Genomic DNA, 22,908 nt, shown 5'->3' with positions numbered 1-22,908 from the left:
ACTAAGTTGTGAATAGCTGCAGATTCCTGGGTGTCTGGGCTCCTGGACCCTGGTGGCCAGTGGGGATGGGACTCTTGATTCCGTGTGTGTCTTTGCCCCACCCCCAAGGGCACGGGTGGAAAGGCCATGGGGTGAGTAGGGAGGGAGGAGGGAGCACTCTTGTGATTATTTCAGACTGCAGTTCAGGGAAGTGACGGCTACTTTCTGGTCCCTGGACCATGAGCAGAGTTTCTTAGATGATTGGGAAACCGGTCCTGGAGTGAGCAGAGTGAGGTCAGTTTTATGGACACAGGAAAAGCCTGAAGCACCCCCTGCTCTCTCTCACCCCTTCTGCCTCTTGAGTCAATCAATGGCCCTTAACCTTGGCTGTACATTAGAATCGCCCAGAGAGATGAAAAACGCAAGCACCTGGAGATCTGAATTCAACTGGTCTCCATGGGAATGTTTTCCTTCAACTCCCCAGATGGTTCTACCATGCAGCCAGGGCTGGGGAGGTCCCTGCAGGAAATGTTTCTCTTTCCTGGACCGCAGGAGACCCAGAGACCTGCTTTCTTTGTTTTTTAAACATTTTTAAAAATTTTTAAATGGAATATAGTTGATTTACAATGTGCCGTATAGCACATTGCTGCTGTACAGCAAAGTGAATCACTTATGCATGTACCCACTCTTTTTTAGATTCTTTTCCCGTATAGGCCATGACGGAGCACTGAGTAGAGTTCCCTATGCTATACAGTAGGTCTTTATTAGCAGTGTGTGCACAGCTTCCCTGGCGGCTTCAGTGCTACAAGAATCCACCTGCTGATGCAGAAGATGCGAGTTGGATCCCTGGATCAGGAAAGTGCCCTGAGGAAGGAAATGGCAGCTCGATTGTGCATTCTTGCCTGGAAACTGCATGGACAGAGAGAGGAGCCGTGGAGTCGAAGAGAGTCAGACATGACTTAGCAACTGAGAGCTCAGCACACAAGTGTGTGTATGTCAGTCCCCCTTTATAATAAGTCTTCCAATTTATCCCTTTCTCCCTTGGCAACCAGAAGATTGTTTTCTACATCTGTAACTTTTTTTCCCTATTTTGTAAGTAAGTTCATTTGTACCTTTTTTTTTTTTTTTTTTAAGATTCCACAAGTAATTGATACGGTATCTGTCCTTCTCGGTCTGGCTTCAAACTCAGTGTGACAGTCTCTAGGTCTATCCATGTTGCTACAGATGACATTATTTGTTCTTTTTTTAATGGCTGAATCATCTTCCATTGGGTATAAGTACCCCATCTTCTTTATCCATTCCAGAAGCCTGCTTTATTAGGTTATAAGATGGTGATAATCTGGGGTGTTTCTCTGCCAGCATCCTGGCTAACCCCCTCTTGTACAGCAGGACACTTTTAGCCCATAACTGTCCTTGTTTTATAGCTGGGCGAGCAGACCAAGAGGAGTTAGAGAACTTTGCCAGTCTGTCAGGGTACACAGAGCCCGGAAACCAGGGGTTCCTGCCCCCAGTCCAGAGCTCTGTCCGTAGACCTCACAGATGACCACCACGATCATGATTTCTTGTTCTAAAGATTAGAGAAATGGCTTCTCCCTGCCCTGAATTCCATCCTGTGTTCCTTCTTGGACACACCCTATGCAACTAGGGCAAAGACTGCAGAACTTAGACCTGGATTTGAGTCCTGGTTCCACCAGGGGTGTTCGTGGACCCCATCCAAGCATTGGTTATAATAATCCTTTCAGGTGTGGGGACGGAGCAGAGAACGTTCTTTGGAAACCTCAAGATGCCTTGCAGGTGTTATTTCTGTGGGGCAGTTATCATCAACGTCGGTCATGACCCAGGGTTGTGCTCTAAAGCAGGGGTCCCCAACCTTTTTGCTACCAGGGACCAATTTCATGGAAGACAGTTTTCCACAGACTAGGGCTGGGGGCGAGGGGATGGTTTCGGGATGATTCAAGTGCATTACATTTCCTGTGCACTTTATTTCTAATCTAATGCTACCACTGATCTTATAGGAGGTACCGGTCCACAGCCTGGACTTCGGGGACCCCTGCTCTAAAGGGAGGCGGGGAGAGAGAGCAGATGATCTCACACTTGGAAAAGGGGGACGGAGGCTGGCTGCCTTTCTCTCCCCCAGGATGCGTTTGCGCCTTGTGAGAAGCCTCCAGCAATCCCCTCCCCATTAATCCCCAAAGTGTGGGTCCTTAACCCTTTCTTCTGGCCGTGGGTAGGTGAAGGATAAGGACTGACGTAATCTGGGCACAGGGTTAGCATGGCGGCCATCCTAGCACCTCCATCCTCCCTTCCTGGGGGCTGGTGTCCTCATTCCCTCTGTGGGTCCCCCTGGTTGTATTGTCCTTACCCCAGGGTCTTCTACAGGAGGGGAGCCCTCCATCGTAGGTGTACCCATCCTGGCTGGCTACCCAGCTGCTCCTGGGGGTGTAGTCTGTTGGGTCCCCCTGGGCAGTGGAGAGGCAGCTTGTGTGACCCCATCTGCCACAAGGAGTAATTGCTTTGAGCTCAAGGTAAGGAGGGCTTCCCTTGTGGCTCAGCTGGTAAAGAATCTGCCTGCAATGCGGGAGACCTGGGTTTGATCCCTGGGTTGGGAAGATCCCCTGGAGAAGTGAAAGGCTACCCACTCCAGTATTCTGGCCTGGAGAATTCCTTGGACTGTATAGTCCATGGGGTCACAGAGAGTCAGACACAACTGAGTGACTTTCACTTTCAAGGTAAGGAAGGGGAAGCCTGGGTTGGAGAAGTGGTTCCATGTTCCAGGCCAGTGGCCCTCATAGCTGCCTGCTCCTCCCTCCTCGTTTCTGGACGTGTTTCTTGGGTGCCGAGAGGCACATGTCCTCCCGGTGACCTGTCCAAAAGATGCTAGGGATGGCTGTTCCTGGATGGGCGTCCTTTGAGGGAGGCGTGACAGGGAGGAGGTTGGGGCTGGGTGGGGTCTAGTGCCCTTTGCCCTGTCCTGATGCCCAGGCAGCTGCACCCCAGCAGAGGCCCTGCACCCCCAGGGCTGAGTATGGGGCTTGGAGGGGCAGGTCCTTCCTTCTAGACCTGTCTCTCATCCTGTGAATGAGGGGAGACTTCCAGACCCCCAGAACCACGGAGCCCACATATGGATGGAGAGGCAGTGTGTGCGGGTGTCAGAGGGGAGGGAGGGGGTGGTTGACGGGTGGGGGTTGTGTCCTGGAGGTGGGCACTCCCCACACCTGCCCCCAGCCCGTGGTTCCTCCCACCCCACTGCAGATGCCGTCCAGGCCGAGGCCGTTCCTGGGGGAGCGCGCGGCCCCCTTCTCCGCCTTCCTCACCGACAGCTTCGGCCGGCGCCACAGCTACCTGCGGATCTCCCTCACCGAGAGATGCAACCTCAGATGTGAGTTGCCCCCCGGGCCTTCTCTGGGCACCTGTCCCTCTGCTGCAGTGGCCCCTGGCCCAGGAATCCTCCTCCCCATTCCTCTTTCTAGGAAACTTCATCCAGCCTTCTTCCTTGCTCGTCAAGTGGGGTTCAGGGGCAAGGTGGGGATCAAGAGTGAGTTTTGTGATCCTGGAAGCTGGGTTCTCCTTGGAATCAGGCTGGAGAACAGAATTGCTGTTGGATTCAGGATTGAGGCTGACCCGGGACCTACCACGGGCTCGGGACTCTTCCTCCCGCCCTCCTAATTCCCTGAGGTCTGCCCAGTGCAGGACATGGCATGGGGCCCGCCGGGCACTGTAAACAGGTGAAATAGGCCAGTGCCCATGGCCAGCACTGCCAGGTATAAGGAAACACTCCAGTTTCATGAGACAGGTCGTCTGGGGCCAGGCTGGTACACAGTCCTCATCGCATAACATCATACAGAGAGCTCTGGGGTGGGTCCACTGCTGGAGGGACTTCCAGAGTGTGCGCGTCCATCTGTCCTGCCTTTCTTCCATCTTTCCTCCCTCCCGCCCTCCCTCGCACTGTAACTCACGGTAAGAAACGTGTTTACTTCATGGCCCAATAAATACATGTCTGTGTAGTAAATGTTCAACCTAACAATACTTACCCCGTGCAGTTCTGATGTTCTGATGTTCTTGCCTAATCTGTTCCATCTTCAAAGACCAATTCTAGACCTTTCCCTAATCTGCCCGACTCCCTGGCAGGTCCTGACCACTAGTGCTGTTGAACCTGTCCCACGGGAAATGAAGGGAGGACATGGTGCCCCACTCACCAGCCAGGGCTTGCCTCGTTTATCCCCTTTTGCTCCCTTGCCCTGAACAGGTGGTACCTCAGTCTTCCAGTCTGTGAAATGGGACTGGTGTTCAGTCACCTGAAGGACTGTAGCCTGGGTGTGAGAACTCGTGTTGCCAAGGAGGAGAGTGGCCTTGCCCAGGGCAGGGAGCACCTCCTGGCCTCCTGCACCTCAGGACACACAGAGGTGGGGCTCACTGCCACAGCCAGGGGCGGTAAAGGCACTGAATGATGGCAGGAGTGGGCCCAGGGCCCTGGCCTTCCGCGCAGACCCCGCCCAGCGGCCCCTCACAGAGGAGGCAGTCTCGGCCTGCCCCTACCCCCAGCCGGGCTGCCCTGGCCGCTCATTTCTCATCTTTAACCCACTGAGGGACACCAAGGCCGGATGGGGAAGGGTGTTAAATTTTATGGAAATGGAAGGTGAGCCTCAGGGTGAATCTGGCCTAGGGTTTGTGCCACCTCAGACTTGGCGGGGTCTCTCCTCCTGGCTGGGTTGGGGTTCTGGAGAAACTTGCAGCATGGTGGGCAAGTTGGGGACCGGAGGCCTCGCGGTCTGACCGCCGCAGTCACTTCCTTCCTCCACATCCCCTCCCTTCCCTCAGGTCAATACTGCATGCCCGAGGAGGGGGTCCCTCTGACCCCCAAGGCTGACCTGCTGACCACAGAGGAAATCCTGACCCTGGCCCGGCTCTTTGTGAAAGAAGGCGTGGACAAGATCCGGCTCACCGGCGGGGAGCCGCTCATCCGGCCGGATGTGGTGGACATCGTGGGTGAGTTGACCAGAGTTATCACCACCTCTCCCAGGTCCTGCTCCATCCACCTTGACTCGAGTACAGATATCAGAAGCCAACACTCCCTTGGGACCTTATGTTCACAGAGTCCTGCCACGCCCTCTGAAAACAAGCACTGTCCTTATTCTCATTTTTGTTAAGAAATGAGGCACAGAGAAGTTGGAGGACTCGCCCAAGGTCACAAAGCTAGTAAGTGCCAGAGCCCAGTGGTTTTACGTCAGATTTAGACTAAAGTCCTCCCCCGGGCTTAGAGGCCCGGTGATCTCGTTCCATCAACCGCGGAGACCTCTCTCCTGCTGCTCCGCCCCAATCCTCCCCCGCATCCACGCCGCCAAGCCTTTCCACGTGCCACTGCCCTCGCCGGGAGCAGAGGGCTGCCAGCCTGTCTCGTTCAGGGCTCTGCCCCCGGGTCACCTCCTTAGGGGAGGCCTCCTTGACCTGAAGTCCCTCCCCGCATACACGCCCCCGGCTGTTTTGTTTCCCAGGAGTTGGCAAGATACCGTCCAGGGCCACCAGTGGCTTGCATGTAGCCTGTAAGCTAAGAATAGTTTCTCTGTTTCTAAATGTGATTGAAAAAAAAATCAAAAGAATAACGTCTGTGGCACGTGAAAATTATTTGAAATTTTAAATTCCCCGTGCATTAATAAAGTTTTATTGTGATGTAACCACACCCACTTATTTACATATCTCCCACGTCCAATGCTCTTGCCTGGAAAATCCCATGGACGGAGGAGCCTGGTAGGCTGCTGTCCATGGGGTCGCTGAGGGTCGGACACAACTGAGCAACTTCACTTTCACTTTTCACTTTCACGCATTGGAGAAGGAAATGGCAGCCCACTCCAGTGTTCTTGCCTGGAGAATCCCAGTGACGGGGGAGCCTGGTGGCTGCCCTCTATGGGGTCACACACAGTCGGGCACAACTGACGCGACTTAGCAGCAGCAGTACGTTGCAGAGCTGAGGCGTTGCCGCAAAGACCATATGGCTGGCAAAGCTGAAAATATTTACTCTTTGGTCTTTCCGACAGAAAAGGCGTGGCGACCCTACTCTACCACATTATGTTGTGTGGTTAGTTTTTGTCTTCTCATTAACTAGCATGAAAGCTCTCAGGGATCTGGGCGGATTCTGTTCATAGCTGTGTTTCGAGCACCTAGAAAAGTGCCTGGCACACAGCTGGTGCTCACTGGTGTTTGCTGAATGAATGAAGGTGGTTTAAAATGATATCTCTGAAGTATGATACACGCTTGTGGGGATCTCAGCTGCACCTGTATACTACTGTTACAGTAGTATATCTCGGGCAACTTTTAAAGTCCATCCTTAGCCTTCAGATGAAGAGGGTAACCTACCTTATAGACTGGACCTGGGGAAGAAATAAGAAGGAAATGTCCAGCAAGTGACAAGTGCGGTGTGTGGGGTGGCCCTTGCTGTATGCTTGTTCTAAGCCTTGAGGTCAGGCAGGGACTGTGAGTGTGCGATTATAGAAGTTGAAGTCAGAGGAAAATAAGGTTTCATTTTCTTGATTGCTGAGGCCCTCACGTCCGCTGCTCAGGGTCGGACCCCCGGGTGGGACTCCCCCACCCCCTACCCCCCCAACCCCTCAGCTGTCCGCCTCATTTGCTGGTTCAATGCGTCTTCTCTAGAGTGCCTGCTTGTGTGCCTGGCACTGTGTTGTGGTCAAAGGGGAGTGATCGCAGGCCCCACCTTTGAGGATCCCAGCCCACTGGCGGGAGTAGTTCCTGAAGACTGCCATCTAACACAGAGTTCAGTGGCTGTGGGGGCTCTGAGAAGGGGCCCAGGGACCCCTGCTAGCTCTTTCCTCCCTCCTGCCCTGTAGCCAGCTCCCTGCAACCCCCACTGGTCACTTGACCTAGAATCCTGGCATCCTTCCTGGGCTGCACACGCTGGCCAAGGGGAGTTGACTTGACCCGCCCTGTTCCAGGCCATTCCTCGGGGCCTGACTGGCAGACCAGGTTCCAGGAAGGGGCCAGACCTGGCTGGCTGCCCTTGGTCAGGGCGCTACCTCTGCTGTCTGTCCAGGGCCTGTGGGTGAGCCAGAGGGTGGGGATCACTGTTGGTTAGAGAGGGCTGGCTGAGCACAGTCAGGGGGGCACAGACTGTCCTTGCATAGGAGGAGGCCAGGGAGCCCGGAAAGGTGGCCAGCTGCGTTTCCACTCTGGGCTCTTCTGCCCCCTTGCCGTGTGAACTTGGGCAGGTTCCTGCCCCACCCTGGGCTCAGTGTCATGATCTACACAGTGGTTGCTTCATGAGCCCTCCTGGTCTGGGTTATTGGTCCTGGCTTGGTAGTGTGATAGTCGAGGGTTGATCACCACATAGATGGTGGTTTGGACAAGGAACCGGCTACAGTGACCTACTTTGAATGATGGATCTCTCTCTTCAGTGGTGTGTTTTGGGGCGGGGCAGGGGGGACTGTACCACCCCCCTTGCTCTCCCCCAGCCCTCCACCAGTGTCCTGAGACAGTGGCAGTCACAGGGCCTTGAATTCCTGTGTTGCTGTTTGCTGCCACTTTGACATCTCCCAGCCCAGCTCCTTTGATTGGCAGAGGTACTTATTCAGAGTAAAACTGCCCTGCAGGGCAGGGTAAGTGGGGCTAGTGAGGAAGAAGGGCTAGATGGAGGGGAGGGGGCAGCAGGCAGAGCTGAGATGTTCACAAGCACTTGTCCTCTACCCTCCAGATGAGAGTTTTTAGGGGCCCCATCCAGGGGACAGAGTGAAGGGGTTGTGGGTTTCACTAAGTCAGCCGTCTTGGTCTCTCTGGGTGCCTGCTTGAGGCTGTCAGCCCTGGGACTGGTGCTGCAGAACTCCCCCTGAGAAGACAGCTCAGCTTGGAAGCCCCTCCAACAATCCTGAGCTGATCCTGCACTGCTCCTCCTGGCTTGTGTATGAGCAAGTTCCTCCCGTCTTGTCGTAGGTTTAGGGCAGTGCTGTCCCATAGAACTTCCCAGGATGATGAAAACGTTCTATGTATTGTCCGATACCGTAGGCAGCCTCAGGCTTCAGATGCTGCTACTGTGACTGAGAAACTGAATTTGTAACTTTATTACAGTTTCACTGATTTAAATGCCCACGTGTGGTTAGCAGCTGCCACGTTGGATGGTGACGGTTTGTGATTTTCAAAAAAAAGGAAGCATCAAGTAGGCACACCTTACTTGATGATGCTTCGCTTGACTGTACTTCACAGATACCGCGTTTTTCTACAAATGGAAGGTTTGTGGCACCCCTGCATTGAGCAAGTCTGTTGGTGACGTTTTTCCAACAGCATCCGCTCACTGCGTCACATTTTCTTCTCACATTTCCAACTCTTTTGTTGTTGTTACATTCGTTATGGTGATCTGTGATCAGTTATTTTTTAAAAAAATATTTATTTATTTGGCTGTACCAGGTCTTAGTTGCGACATTCGGGATGTTCAATCTTTGTTACCGCTTGTGAGATCTTAGTTCCCTGACCAGGTATTGAACCTGGACCCCCTGCCTTGGGAGCTTGAAGTCTTAGCCACTGGACTTCCAGGGAAATCCCATGTGATTGGTTATTTTAGATGTTACTACTGCAACTCCCTGAAGGCTTAAGAGGAGTAATTTTTAGCAGTAAAGTAGTTTTTAATTCAAGTATGTACATTTGCTTAGACTAATGCTATTATTGTACGCTTAACAAACTACAGGGTAGTGTAAACATAATTTTTTTTTTAACCACACAGGCTTTCTCTAGTTGTGGCCAGTGGGGGCTACTCCTGGTTTTGCGGGGCACGGGTTTCTTATTGCAGCAGCTTCTCTCGTTGCAGAGCACGGACTGTGGGTGCTTGCGCTCGGTAGTTGTGGCGCACAGGCTTAGCTGCTCTGTGGCATGTGGGATCTTTCCAGACCAGGGATAGAACCCATGTCCCCAGCATTGGCAGATGCATTCTTAATCACTGGACCACCAGGGAAGTCCAATGTAACTTTTACATGCACTGGAAAACCAGGAGACTCAGTGTGACTTGCTTTATTGTGATCCTTGCCTTAGTGCAGCGGCCTGGAATCAACGCCACAGTAGCCCCAAGGTATGCCTGTAAATACACGTCCTGCGATAGTGTTGGCAATGTTTGCAGGGCACTTTTTTTGGCGTCTGACTTCAAGACTGACTTGGCGTCGCATGACAGCTTAGTTGGAGAATCGCTCAGTCCTGCAGGCTTTCCCTTTTTGGTTTTGTTCTTCCATCCTCTGTTCTGTTCTTCCATTATGTTGAAGAAATGAAACGTGGAGCATCCAGGTCTCAAAGCTTAGGACCCCTGGTAAGAGGCCTGATGCAATGAAGAGGCATGAAAGATTTTTGAAACGGGGTGAAGTTTTTTAAATTTAGTTTTGATGGACTCTAGTTGCATAGAATTTTAGAGTAAATCCTAATCCTAGGTTCATTAAATAATCTCATTATTGATCCATGCATGGCCTTTTTCACTTTATTTATACAAATGTATTTACATATTTTGATAATGCTATGAATTCCGAAGGAAACCCGCTACCTCATCAATTTTTTTTTTTTTTTTTGAAGAATCAGAACCCTGGAAAAAACCTTTGACCACCTCTGTGGACTTCACTACCTTGTATTTCTCCTTCCTAAGAAAACACTTTTAAATGCCTTGTTTATCACTTCTTTGCTTTTTAAGAATAAGACAGTGTTCCTGAATTTTTAAGTATTGTGCTGTGTGCGGTCCTTCAGGAATTACCCTTTTGACGTAACTGAAATTCACAGATGTCAGCCTGAGTTGCGGTTGGTTTCTTTCATCTCCTTTTCTCTTCATCTCCTGTTCCATTATGTGAATATACCACACTTCCTGTTAGTGAACGTTTGGGTTCGTTCCAGTTTCTTGATGTTATAAACAGTGCTGCTTTAAACACTTGTATTCTCGTTCGAGATGTAACTGCATCTTGGTGTACACTTTTTCTAGGAAAGGAATTGCCAGGGTATGGAATATGTGAATGTTTAACCTTGGCAAACAAGTTGGCATTGTCTTACAGTGGCTGTACAACTTTACACTCTCCCTAGCAGTACCTAAGTGTCTTTTGGATCCTTCCCAACATTCAGTATTATCATTCTGGACTGTTTCCAGTGGACTGTGTATAAAATGCCATTTTATTGTGGTCTTGCTTTGTACTTCCCTGTTTAGAATGAGGTCAGGCTTCTTGTCACGTGTTTATTAGCTATATATATATTTATTTATTTTCCTGTGTCATACCAGATCAGGTCATGTGCTCATTCTTCTGTTTGGTTTTTCATATTGGTGGGGTCCAAGTTCTTGAGCTACGTTGCAAATATCTTCTCCCAGTTTGAAAAAACAAGCCATCCTTTGTGTAACAATTTTTTTGATCAGTAGTTCTTGAATTTATTAGTTCTGTCTGTTATGGTTAGTGCTTTTTGTACTTAATGAAACGCGTCACTCAAGGTCAGAATAATGCCTATGGTTTTACTAAAATATTTGAAGTTTTGTTTTTGCATTTAAGTCCTTAGTTAATCTGGGGGTAACTTCGGGGGATCCAGTTTCATTCTTTTTCATGTGAATAGTCACTTTTTCTAGTTCCATATTGAATAATTCCTGCTGCTAGGTCACTTCAGTCGTGTCCGACTCTGTGCAACCCCATAGACGGCAGCCCACCAGGCTCCCCCGTCCCCGGGATTCTCCAGGCAAGAACACTGGAGTGGGTTGCCATTTCCTTCTCCAGTGCATGAAAGTGAAAAGCGAAAGTGAAGTTGCTCAGTCGTGTCTGACTCTTAGCGACCCCATGGACTTCCTCCATAAATCAGCTACGTGTGCATTGGTGTGTTTTGAGTTTGTTTTATTCTATTTAGTTTGTCTTTCTGTATGCCAGTATCACACAGTTTTAATCTCTATGGCTTCATAAGTCCGTTATCTGATAAGGGAAATCCGTTTTAATCTTCAACAGTGCTTTAGCTAGCTATACCAAGCTTTGTCCATGAGAATTTTAGAATCTGATTACCATGTTCCCTGGAAAATTCTTTTGGGATGTTCCTCACCCCCCCCCCCCACCTTTTTTTCTTGTGTTTAAATACACAGAAAATTCACCATCTTACTGGTTTGGGCTGCTCTAAGACCCCTAGCAGGAAAGCTATGACAAACCTAGACAGTGTGTTGAAAGGCAGAGACATTACTCTGCCGACAAAGGTCCATATAGTCAAGCTGTGGTCTTCCCAGTGGTCACATACGGTTGTGAGAGCTGGACTGTAAAGAAGGCAAAAAGCCGAAGAATTGATGCCTCAAACTGTGGTGCTGGAGAAGACTCCCGAAAGTCCCATGGACAGCAAGGAGATCAAATCAGTCAATCTTAAAGGAGATCAACTCTGAATATTCACTGGAAGGACTGATGCTGAGCCTGAAGCTCCAGTATTTTCGTTATCTGATGCAAACAGACAACTCTTTGGGAAAGTCCCTGATGCTGGGAAAGATTGACGGCAGAGGAGGAGATGGCTGGATAGCCTCACCAGTGCAATGGGCATGACCTTGGGTAAACTTTGGGAGATGGTGGGAGACAGGGAGGCCTGGCATGCTGCAGTCTATGGGGTCACAGAGTCGGACACAACTGGGAAACTGAATAAGAACCTCATAGAAGTGAAATCCTGTAGTATTTGGGGTTGTGTGTGTGTGTGTGTGTGTGTGATTGGCTTATTTCATTTAGCAAAGGTCCTCAAGATTCATTCTTGCTGTAGCATATTGAAGAATTTCCTTTCTTTTTAAGGCTAAATAATATTCCATTGGATGAATGTGCTACATTTTGGTAATTTATTCATTGATCAACTTGGGTTACTTCCATGTTTTAGCTACTGTGAATAATGCTGCTGTGATCATGGGTATGCAGTTATCTGTTTGAGACTCTACTTTGCATTCTTTTGGGTGTATATCCAAAAGTGGAGTTTCTGGGTCATATGGTAATTCTGTTTTTAATTTTCTGAGGAAATTCAGCACTGTTTGTAGGGAAGTCAGCTTCCCAGTTGGCACTAGTGGTTAAAAAAAAAAAAACCTGCCTGTTAATGCAGGAGATACAAGAGATGAGGACTTTAATTCATAGTTTTATTAAAGTGTAATTTAATTATATGGCCAGAGAATCTTATCTGTATGAAACTTATCCTTTCAAATTTATTGAGGATTGCTTTATGACCTAGTATATTGGCAATTTTTATAATTTTTTAAAAATTCTTGAACAGCTTATCCTTTAATTATTACATGAAGAAATCTATATTTGTTTATTGGACCCAGCTGGTTAATTTTCTTGCCTAAACCTTTGGTTGTATCAGTCTGTGCTGACTTTCCGTCTGCATGGCCTGCCAACAATAAATAAGTGGGTGGATTTGTTGGTTTCTCTCAGAGGTCCTATTGCTTTTTATTTTATCTATAGTTGAGGTGATTTTCTTAGGTTCATGTGTGGTTAGAATTGTTATGTCTTCTTTATAAATTGGATCTTTTATCACTAAGTAGGTCTCTCTCCATAATGATATTTTTGGTCTTAAGGTTTATGGATTTGATTTTACTGAAGCTATATCAGCTTGCTTTGAGCTTTCATAAGATTATTTTATCTGTTTTCATCTATTCATTTTTAACCGCTAGGTGTTCTTGTTCTTTCGGTATGTCTCTTAAAATAGCACATAGCTATTACTTTGATCAAATTTGACAGTCTTTGACTTTTAACTGGCAAGTTTATTCTAGTTGCCTTTGTTGTAATTATTGAGGTAGTTGGACTCATCTCAACAGTTTTTAACAATCTGTTGTACTTTTTTGTGTTTTTTCCTCCTCCTTGGCTTTTAAATAAATGACCCCCCCCCTCTTTTCTTCCAAACAAGGCAAAAGCTTTAGCACACTCTTAGGCCTTTGCTTTTTTTCCAACCTTCCCCACTGTTATTGTTGGTGTTTTCTAGGATTTTACCTTCAGGTTATTACGAATAGTCTGCCCGTCTGTATCTCTTGTCAGCACCCTCCCTTTCTTTTTAAGATAACTTTACCAAGTATTTGATCTTGTGCAAATGCGCATTTCTTGCAGTGTCTCTTGGATTTGTTTCTCTTCTTATATGAATGTTTTCCTTGTGGTGGTTTCTAATGGTGACTCCAATCTTGATGGTGAATCTGATTAAATCTGATGTGCCAGGTGGTGTTTATAATGTTTTAAAGCAGTTCAGTTCAGGTCAGTTGCTCGGTCGTGTCTGACTCTTTCGACCCCATGGACTGCAGCACGCCAGGCCTCCCTGTCCATCACCAGCTCCCAGAGTTTACTCAAACGCATGTCCACTGAGTCGGTGATGCCGTCCAACCGTCTCATCCTCTGTCATCCCCTTCTCCTGCCACCTTCAGTCTTTCCCAGCATCAGGGCTTTTCAGATTAGTCAGCTCTTCACATCAGGGAGCCCAAAGTATTGGAGTTTCAGCTTCAACATCAGTCCTTCCAATGAATGTTCAGGACTGATTTGCTTTAGGATGGACTGGTTGGATCTCCGTGTAGACCAAGGGACTCTCAAGAGTTTTCTTTGTCCAACACCACAGTTTTATAATATTAAAGTAGTAATTTTATAATATTATTAGAATGCATATACAATTTTGTGTTCAAAATCCGTTCCTTCATCATGTTAAGAGTGTCACTCACTGCACTGTCTCCTTAATCAGCCTGGCTACTGGGAGAAGTCTTACATCAGTCTGGTTTTTGCTGTTGGTGATATGCTCCTCTTCTCTGGATTGAGGGTTGCCTTTGTTGTCTACTTTCCTTAAATTTTACCGAATATATCTAGGATAAGCTTTTCCTCATCTGTCCTGTTGGCATTCAATGAAATTTTCCTGATATAGGGAATTTTTTTTTCCATTATTCTATTCCTTCCTTCTCCCAAGTTTAATTTTTTTTCCTTGGACCTCTATTTGGATGTGATCCATCTACTTAGATCCTCCACTGTTCTCAAATTATATTTTAGTGTCTTATTCTCCTCCTCTTTTTGCTAGAAGAGCCCTTCAGTCTTACCTTCCAGCTCATCAATTTCTCCTGTGTGGATGTTACCATTTATCTTCTTGTGTTATTTATTTCACAATAATGTTTTTAGCTACTGCTTTCCCTTGTTCCCTTTTACCATGAAAAATTGTGTTTCATTTTGTTCATATCCTCTGTTATTCATTTTGTTGTATTTATATTTCTCTTACAGTCTTGGTCTGTTTGTTTTTTTTTTTTTTCTATTTATATGAATGGAGGGTTGGGGTTTTTTGGTTTGTTTTTGTTCGGGGAGGCACTAGATGTACTTCTCAAGGGTCTCCTTAGTTTAGCCAATATATTTACTGCCCCGAGGATATGCGCTATTCTGTATGACACTACTTCACGGGGAAAGGTTCAAGGCCAGATCGTCGTCTTTGATAGGCCCAGAGAGCTCAAGATGCCAAAATACCACAGTTATTCACTCATGTCTGTAATCTTCCCCACCAGGGACCAGCCTAACCCTAAACCCTAACCCAAAATAAGTCTCTGACGTTCTCACTAAGTAAGGTCTTGATATTGTCTCTACTCAGGTCACTGACACTGCCTATAATGGTGGCCAGACTCACTTCCTGTCACTGGTCATAACTATAGCCTTGATGCTTGCCCCAACAAAGGCCCTGACAATGTCCCTGATAGCCTCAAATGCCCCTCACTATCCCCCTAATCCTGTCCCTAAATAAGCCCTTGATGCTGCCCTAACTAACAACCTGCCTCTTACGAGGGCCCTCAAGTTATCTCCAACAGAGGCCCAAATATTGTCCCTAACTAAGGCCCTGAGGCTGGCCCTAACTAATGTCCTGACTATGGCTCTAACTCATGCCCTGATGCTGGCACTATTAATTCCCTGCCGCCGGCCCTAACTGAGGCCCCGAGGCCCTTCCTAACCAAGCATGCTAATGTCAGACTGTGCAGGCTGTGTGCTGTGCAACTCCAGAAGATGCTGTCCACCTAGAGGGTGATGAGAACGGCACCTCCTGGAGCGATGTAATCCTGGAGTGATGTAATATGGTGGTCCAGCAGGCCTTCTGCCCTCGGGGAGAAGCAGGTTGGAAGGAAGCAATGACCCTCAGTGGGCTTTGGAGGAGGGAAGTGGAGGAATGGATGCCTGAAGCCAGACGTCTCCCACTGTGGTCTTCAACTCACAGCAGGACGTTGACAGCTGCCCCTCACTGCGCCACACCCCCGCCTCCCCCGCCCCCACCTGACCTGTAGTGAATTCCTGAGCTAGTTCTCTGGTGCTCCTATCACCAGATTCTTCAGTAAGAGGACAAGCAGTTACCATACTGAGGCATCAGTGCATAAGGGCAGAGAGAAAGCTAACCTGCCCACCCCCCACCCCCGCTGGCTTTCTCTTAACTGCTTTCATTGGCCAGTCCCCTTCAGCTCCACGCCCCCTTCCCCGGACCAGCTCAAAAGGGACTGTCCATCATCCTGTGAGTTTCTCAAGATTTTTTTTTTTTTTTTAAGTTCCTAGATGTCTGTGTTTCTTCAGGGTTGATTTGTTGAAGGGAGCCAAGAACTACTACCAAGTTTTTCACATTGGCAGAGTCCCCAGAGTAAAGTTCTTCTCTTTGTTTTTAAAACAACAACTTTTATTTTTACACTTTCATTTTCTTATTGCAAAAGTAATACATGTTTATTTCAGATAAGCAAAAATAATATCACTGCTGCCCAACTGAAACTGCTGTCAACATTTTGGTTTGGCGACCCGCCTGTCTTTTTCTCTTCTCACCCTAATTTTTAACCTGCCCTCTGGACTTTGTGTATTTCCCAACATCCTGACATATTTTGGTACAGAGTCATTTTTAGTTGCGTGATATTCCATCATTTAGACAAAGCGTAATTTACCAGTTGTCTATTTTTGACATAGGGGTGCCCTTTTCTCCACATCCTTGCCAAGACTTGTTATTTCTTGTCTTCTTGATCGTAGCCATTCTAACAAATGTGAAGTGATATCATTGCTCCTTGATCAATACACATTTGTCGATGAATATCATTCACATCCATGATTATTGGGTTTTTTGTTTTTTTAGTTTTTTGGTTTTATTTAGATTCCACGTTTAAGTGAGATTATGTGGTATTTGTCTTGTCTGTCTGACTTATTTTCACTTAACATGATACTCTCAGGGTCCATCCATGCTGTTGCAAATGGCCAGATTTCCTTCATTTTATGGCTGGATGATATTCCATTGTGTGTGTGTATACCACATTTTATTTATCCATTAATGGACAAGTCTGGGTTATTATAAATAATGCTACAGTGAACATGGGGTGCATATATCTTTTCAAGTTAATGTTTTCACTTTCTTTGGATAGATACCCGGAAGTGAAATTGCTGATCCTAGGGTAGATCTATTTTTATTTTATTTATTTATTTTTTAATTTAAATTTATTTATTTTAATTGGAGGCTAATTACTTTACAATATTGTATTGGTTCTGCCACACATCAACATGAATCCGCCACGGGTGTACATGTGTTCCCCATCCTGAACCCCCCTCCCACCTCCCTCCCTGTACCATCCCTCCGGGTCATCCCAGTGCACCGGCCGTCTTGGCGCCGTTTTCCATAGGGGCTGCTGCTGCTAAGTTGTGTCCGACTCTGCACCAGTTTGCGTTCCTACCATTTTTTAATCAGATGGTTGTCTTTGTTTTTGCTTTTGTTTTTTTTGATGCTGAGGTGTATGAGTCCTTTGTACATTTCGGATGCTAACCCTTCATCGTATGTAGCATTTGCAGATATCCTCTGCAGTTCAGTAGGTGGACTTAAGGCCACCATTCCCTTTGCTGTGTGCAGGCATGTTCCTTTGATGTAGTCTCACTTACTTATTTTTGTTTCTGTTGCCTTTGCTTTTGGCGTCTAATCCAAAACATCATCACCAAGATCAATGTCAAAGTAAGCCCCTTTGACTCACTGCCTGTCTCCTCTTAGGAGTCCTGTGGTTTCGCATTGTGATTCAGTCGGTTTTGAACTGAGTTTGGTTTCTGTGTGTGGCATGATAGGGTGGTCCAGTGTCATTCCTCTGCACTTGGCTATGTAGTTTTCCCCGTCCTTTCCTCACTGTGTATTTCTGGCTTCCTTGTTGTAAATTAGTTGACCACACGTGCATGGGTTTATCTCTGGACTCTGTTCTGTTCCGTTGATCCATGTAGCTTTGCTTATTTATTTGGCTGCTCTGGGTCTTGGTTGCAGCATGCGGGATCTTTAGTTGCGGTATGTGGAATCTAGTTCCCCCACTCGGGATTGAACCCAGGTCCCCTTCACTGGGAGTCTTATCCACTGGACCGCCAAGGGAATCCCTCACGGGTCTTTTTTATGCCAATATTGTACCATTTTGATTGCTACAGCTTTGTAATATAGTTTGAAATCAGGCAGTGTGATGCTTCAAGCCTTGTTCTCCTTTCTCAAAATTGCTTTGACTGTTGAGATTCTTCTGTGGTACCATACAGGTTTTAAGATTGTTTGCTCTCTCTCTCTGAAAAATGCCATTGGAATTTTGATAGAGATTGCATTGAAGCTGGAGATTGCTTTGGGCTAGGATGGCGTATTTCAGCGTCGTGGATTCTTTAACCCCTGAGCAGAGAACATCTTTGCGTGCATTTGCATGGCCTTCAGTCCCTTTCTTCCGTGTGTCGTAGCTGTCAGTCTCTTCCGACTGTCTGCAGCTACTCAGATGGGGAGGGGGAGGGTTGCCCCCACCCGCTTCAGCTGGCTCAAGTGCTGCAGCCTTGGGGTAAAAGTTGCGGCCATCCCCCTGCTGGTGGGGATGGTAGGGCGACCAGCACACCCAACGCGTCCGTATACAGTTCCCTAGAAGGCAGCCTCCCTGCCACGCGCAGGGCCCCCACTTCTGCTCCTTGTCTAGGTGCCTGCTCAGCTTGGTGCAGGCTAGCTTCCCTCCCACTTTGTGCAGAACCTCCTCCTCTGTGCTCTTTGGGCTCTGGTCTCCTGAATCCAGCCGGTCCCATGTGCACTCTAGCAAAGGGAACGCTCGGTGTTTGATCTTTTGGTTGCTTCTTTAGATCATTGTTTTTATCCTTATGTTTCTTGTTAAGCTAAACCTGGTCAGTAGTAGTCCACAGAGAGCTCGTTTTCTATCCATCTTACAGTTTCTCCTTTCAGCCCTTCTCCCTTCTTCACCAAGAACAAGCAGGCTGATACCCCTCCCTGTTCTCTCTCCAGCCCAGCTCCGCCGGCTGGAAGGCCTGAGGACCATCGGTATCACCACCAACGGCATCAACCTAGCCCGGCTGCTACCTCAGCTTCAGAAAGCTGGTCTCAGCGCCATCAACATCAGCCTGGACACGCTGGTACCGGCCAAGTTTGAGTTCATCGTCCGCAGGAAAGGTGATCAGATGGGGTTCATGGTGGAGGGTGCCCCTCCCAGGCCCTCGTAGCAGGGGAGCCGTGGCGAGTGCGAGGGGCCTGGTCTCTCCCTCTCTGTGTCTGGGCTCTCGCAAAGCCTAGACATTTATTCCTCCCTCCTCACTCTTGCAACGTGTCCCTTTTCTGTGTGGCCACCCCCTTGAGGACATTTTGGGGTCAGATGCTAATGAACCGTGGTGAGCAGCCTTCCCTCTTCCCTGCCCAGCACGGAAAGTGTTCCCAGAACACAGAACATTCCATTTTAAAACCAAGACAGTCCCTGGCACACTGGGACAATTTGTGTACCCTGTAGTGAGGTCTGAGGAAGTGTGGGGCAGCCTGGGGGTGGAAGCCGCCATCCTAGATGCCAGGGACAGGGCCAGCGCTGCCAGGTGGGGGGTCCCCCAGCACCCAGGGGTGCTCGCTGGGCCCCTCCTGATGTAGCAAGCCTCTTCCTTCACCCCCTGCAGCCAGGACACCCACAGCCGCCTCCTGCCAGGCTCCATCAGGGAGGGGCTGGGCCCTGGGTCTCACTGGACTGGCACCGGCTGTCCATGAGCCCTGGGTTGGGTGGGAGGTTCTGTAGAGGGTCGAGCGCCCTTTGATTTGGGAAGGGCAATGCACTACGGAGACTGCTCTGGAGGGTCAGAGAGATGGCTGGGGAGATCCAGCTCTCCTTCCTCTTCTCTGGAAACAGCCCGGAGATCTCAGCCCCACCTCCTCCCCCTACCCCACCCCTGGCGTGTGACTTCCTGTTTATACCCAGCAGTGTGCTGTGGAAGCCTGGGGCAGTCTTTGCTTCCTGAGAAGGGCCGCTCTGGGCACAGTGGAAGGACAGACACAGGACGCTGCTCTGCCATATAGACTACGAAGGGCTAAGAGTGTGATGCCAGGGGACCACCTTTGCTGGCTGTGTGGTGTCAGTTCCGGCCTTCAGAGGGGACGAGAGAACTCTCTCTCTAGGGCTGTCTCTCCTAGCAAGGGCATTCTGGGAGGGCTTCAAGGAGGAGGCATTTCTGCTGGGCCTTGAGGGATGGGGCATTCGAATCAAGGGAGCTTACTTTGACGTGGAGCATCAGTTGAACCTGCAGGAGCTCTGAGGCGGGGAGGTGGAAGGTGTAATTGGGAGCTTTATTCACACCCGCCTACCCGCTATCGCCCACCTGCAAACATACACATTTGCACACCCCCTGCCTCCTTGACTCCTTTCCTGGAATGAAGATTGGAGACAGTAGATCCTAACGTCAGATCTGCCCTCCCACTTGCACCTCTGTGTCCCCTGCCTCCTTTTGGAGGGAGAGTACTTTAGAGAAGAGAGCTTTCTAACAACACATTGTGTAAATGCTGCCCAGTCTTTCCTTTGCCGTCTCTTCCTGCCGTCTTGGGGAGGGCCTGGCAACTCACTCCAGTATTCTTGCCTGGAGAATCCCATGGACGGGGCCGCCTGGTGGGCTATAGTCCATGGGGTTGCAAAAGAGTCAGACACAACTGAGCAACTGAGCACTGCCGTCTTACTCCAGAAATGCTGTGGGGAAGCCATGGAGGCCGGCTGGGGGCAGGGGAGGGTCTGTAGGCACCTAGATGTTTGGATGCATGAGTGAGCTGGGGCAGGAGGAGAAGGCAGCCTGGGACCGCATTCACTGCATTAGCCACAGAGATGGGTGAGACTCGCATGCACGGGACGTGCTCACCAGCCCGGCCCAGCGTCTGGGCCTACTAGGTGCCTGAGGAGAACGTGAAGTGTGGGTGAATGGATGCCCTGGGGAGGACAGAGTGCTGGGAGGGAGTTGGGGAGCCTGCATTCTGAAGGATGAGTGCGAGCCGCCCCCTCCCTCCCCCAGCCCCGCTGGGTACTGCCTGTCTCCCGGGACCTCGGTTTCTTCCTCTTGACCATCAGTGGGTTCATCTAGATCAGGGTCCCCACACTACAGCCCACCAGCCAAGTCCAGCCCCTGTGCCTGGCTTTTTACAGCCTGCGAGCCAGGAATGGATTTTGCTGATAGCATTTGCCATGAATTTAATGATAAGGAACATTCGCCATGAATCCCAATTAAGCGAAATATTGTCCCTGCAAAAAGAACTTCATTTTTCCATTCTATTTGCAGAGCTGTGTTATAAGTTATACTCAATTATTATCATATTCTGAATTTAGTTAATGAAGCCTTTATGATACATGTCTACATAATGCCCTCGATTTTGCCTCTTGGCCTACAGAGCCTACAATATTTACCCTCTGGTCCCTGGACTCCGGTCTCTGAGGCTCTGGCGCTTCACTGTGGGTGTGAGATCGGGGGAAGAGGGAGGTGGTGCCTGGACCCTTGCTTCTCTCCCTGCCCACAGGCTTCCACAAGGTCATGGAGGGCATCCACAAGGCCATCGAGCTGGGCTACAGCCCTGTGAAGGTGAGGACTTCCTGCCTCCTCCAAGACAGCCTCCATCCCTGGCCGGAGCAGCTGCAGGGCAGCCCCCACTACCTTTGGCCCACTCCCTCCAGCCTTGCCCCTGCTCCCCACAAGAGAGAGGAGAAAACCAGTGACCCCATGGGATCTTCCACCCCATGGAGAACTGGGGGAGGGCTGCAAGGAACGGGACCCTCGGTGGAGAGCCTAGGGAGATGCCAGAACCAGCCCTCCGCCCCCGGAGAAAGAACACCGCAGGGCTAATCCTCACGGTTCCCTCATCCCCCGACAAGGTGAACTGCGTGGTGATGCGAGGCCTGAACGAGGACGAACTCCTGGATTTCGTGGCCTTGACCGAGGGCCTCCCCCTGGACGTGCGCTTCATCGAGTACATGCCCTTTGACGGTCAGTGCCACAGGGCAGGGTGGGTGGGGGAAGAGGAGGCCAGGCCTGTCCGCGGAGCCTGACCAGGGCCTTACTGAGAGCACAGTGGGGGGCTGCCGAGGACCCTGGGAAGAGCTGAGTGGGCAGACAAGGTTTGACCACCCCTGTGGATGCTGCTGACCTCAGACCCCCTGTGCACGTAGAAATTTCTCCACGGGTGGTGGGGAGGGGTCTGGCAGGCACCAGGCCCATGGTGGGGATTGGAGGCTTCTCATGGAGAGTGTAGGTGTGGTTCCATTCCCCCATTTCAGGCTGAGCCTCATGCCCTCCTGGCCCAGAGGCAGAGAACTGGTTCCTGGGTTGCGGGAGGGTGAACTTGAAGCCCTGGCATCCCCATCGCGTGCAACTCAGTGGCTCCCACCCCCAACACAGGCAACAGGTGGAACTTTAAGAAGATGGTCAGCTATAAGGAGATGCTGGACACCCTCCGGCAGCAGTGGCCGGAGCTGGAGAAGCTGCCCGAGGAGGAATCCAGCACAGCCAAGGTTGGGGGAAGACAGAGGGGCTGGGGCTGGGAGGAGGGTCATGCCGCCACCCTAGGACCCTCGGACGGGAGAGCTGGCAGGGGCTGCGCTGGGGTCGGAGTCAGTGATACAGGACAGTGCTCTTTAAGCGAGAAGCGGTTCAGGGCCATCGTAGCGGACTCCCTGCTTCACTGACAGAAAGGAAGGCTTAACATGGGTTAAGGAGCTTGTCGTGGGGCACTCTGGAGTAAGTGGTGGAGGGGAGCTTGTCTGGCCCTTCCACCTGGCCATCTCTGGCCGTGCTGCCCCCAGGCCCCTGAAACTTAAGGAGCCTTCATCTTGGGCAGGCCAGGTGCGGGCAGAGAGCTCAGGGGTTCTGTTGTCTGAGGGCCTTGCGGGCCGCTTTCTGCGGGGCTCCCACAGAGAGGGAACGGTGTCAGGTGTGATGTCACGGAGGGAGAGCTGGCCCACCCCCATCTCCTCCTCTGCACCCACCCACAGGCCTTTAAAATCCCCGGTTTCCGAGGCCAGGTCAGCTTTATCACGTCTATGTCTGAGCATTTCTGTGGGACCTGCAACCGGCTGCGAATCACAGCTGACGGGAACCTCAAGGTGAGTGTCTGTTCCCCTGCGGGACCCCTGCCTCTCTGCGCTCTGTATGTGTCTTCCCAGCTGTGCCCCCTGATTGGAGGCGCGGCTCACAGGGTACACGGGAGTGATGGTGAAATGGTGTCAGGTTTGGGGGGATGATGGGAGCGGCACATGGGGGTGAACTTGTGGCTCCCATGGAACTGTCTCCCTGGTTCCGTCATTGCTTGGGTCCCTGAAGTAGCTTCTGCTTGATCGGGAGCCCCTCTCCAGGACTCAGTGCTGTGGAAGGTAGGGGGCCAGGCAGGCAGGGATCAATGTGCCTTTTGCCCCCAGCCCCTACCCCGGCTGCCCTTCCCACCAGGCCAGGGGCTCGTCCCTGAAACCGCATCCCTTCCTCATGTCTAATCAGCACGCGCTGTGCTGTGCGTTCAGCACTGGGCACAGGGGGTGGAAGGGAGGCGCAGACAGGCCCATTTCCTATGGGCACAAACGTTCCTTCTGAGACCAAGGAGCTAAGGGTGGTAGCATGTGATTCTTTGTCAAATGAGCGCTGGACAGGCCTCCCTCCAGGTGTGGGGAAGGAGGCTTATCTGAGGCTCACCCTAATTTGGGCCAGGGCAGATTTCAATCAGCTCTGGGGAGACCACGTGGAG

At 49.9% G+C, this 22,908-nt stretch overlaps 1 protein-coding gene across 4 annotated transcripts in view; it reads left to right on the top strand.

The window, feature by feature from the left end:
• Positions 1–22,908, top strand: part of MOCS1 (molybdenum cofactor synthesis 1) — a 33,898-nt gene that overhangs the window by 4,947 nt on the left and 6,043 nt on the right. For 3 of the 4 annotated variants that reach the window (XM_027958410.3, XM_012100606.5, XM_015102692.4), the window contains exons 2-8: positions 3,232–3,358; positions 4,798–4,965; positions 18,175–18,339; positions 20,698–20,759; positions 21,050–21,161; positions 21,573–21,685; positions 22,166–22,276. In XM_027958410.3, coding sequence (XP_027814211.1) covers positions 3,232–3,358; positions 4,798–4,965; positions 18,175–18,339; positions 20,698–20,759; positions 21,050–21,161; positions 21,573–21,685; positions 22,166–22,276 — 858 coding nt within the window. Of the gene's footprint in view, positions 1–733; positions 971–3,231; positions 3,359–4,797; positions 4,966–18,174; positions 18,340–20,697; positions 20,760–21,049; positions 21,162–21,572; positions 21,686–22,165; positions 22,277–22,908 lie in introns of all 4 variants that reach the window. The other variant, XM_060403171.1, reaches the window with a different exon arrangement.

This window comes from Ovis aries, chromosome 20 (genome assembly GCF_016772045.2).
Source record: "Ovis aries strain OAR_USU_Benz2616 breed Rambouillet chromosome 20, ARS-UI_Ramb_v3.0, whole genome shotgun sequence".
Lineage (NCBI taxonomy): Eukaryota > Metazoa > Chordata > Mammalia > Artiodactyla > Bovidae > Ovis > Ovis aries.
This window is presented reverse-complemented; position numbering and strand designations above follow the sequence as displayed.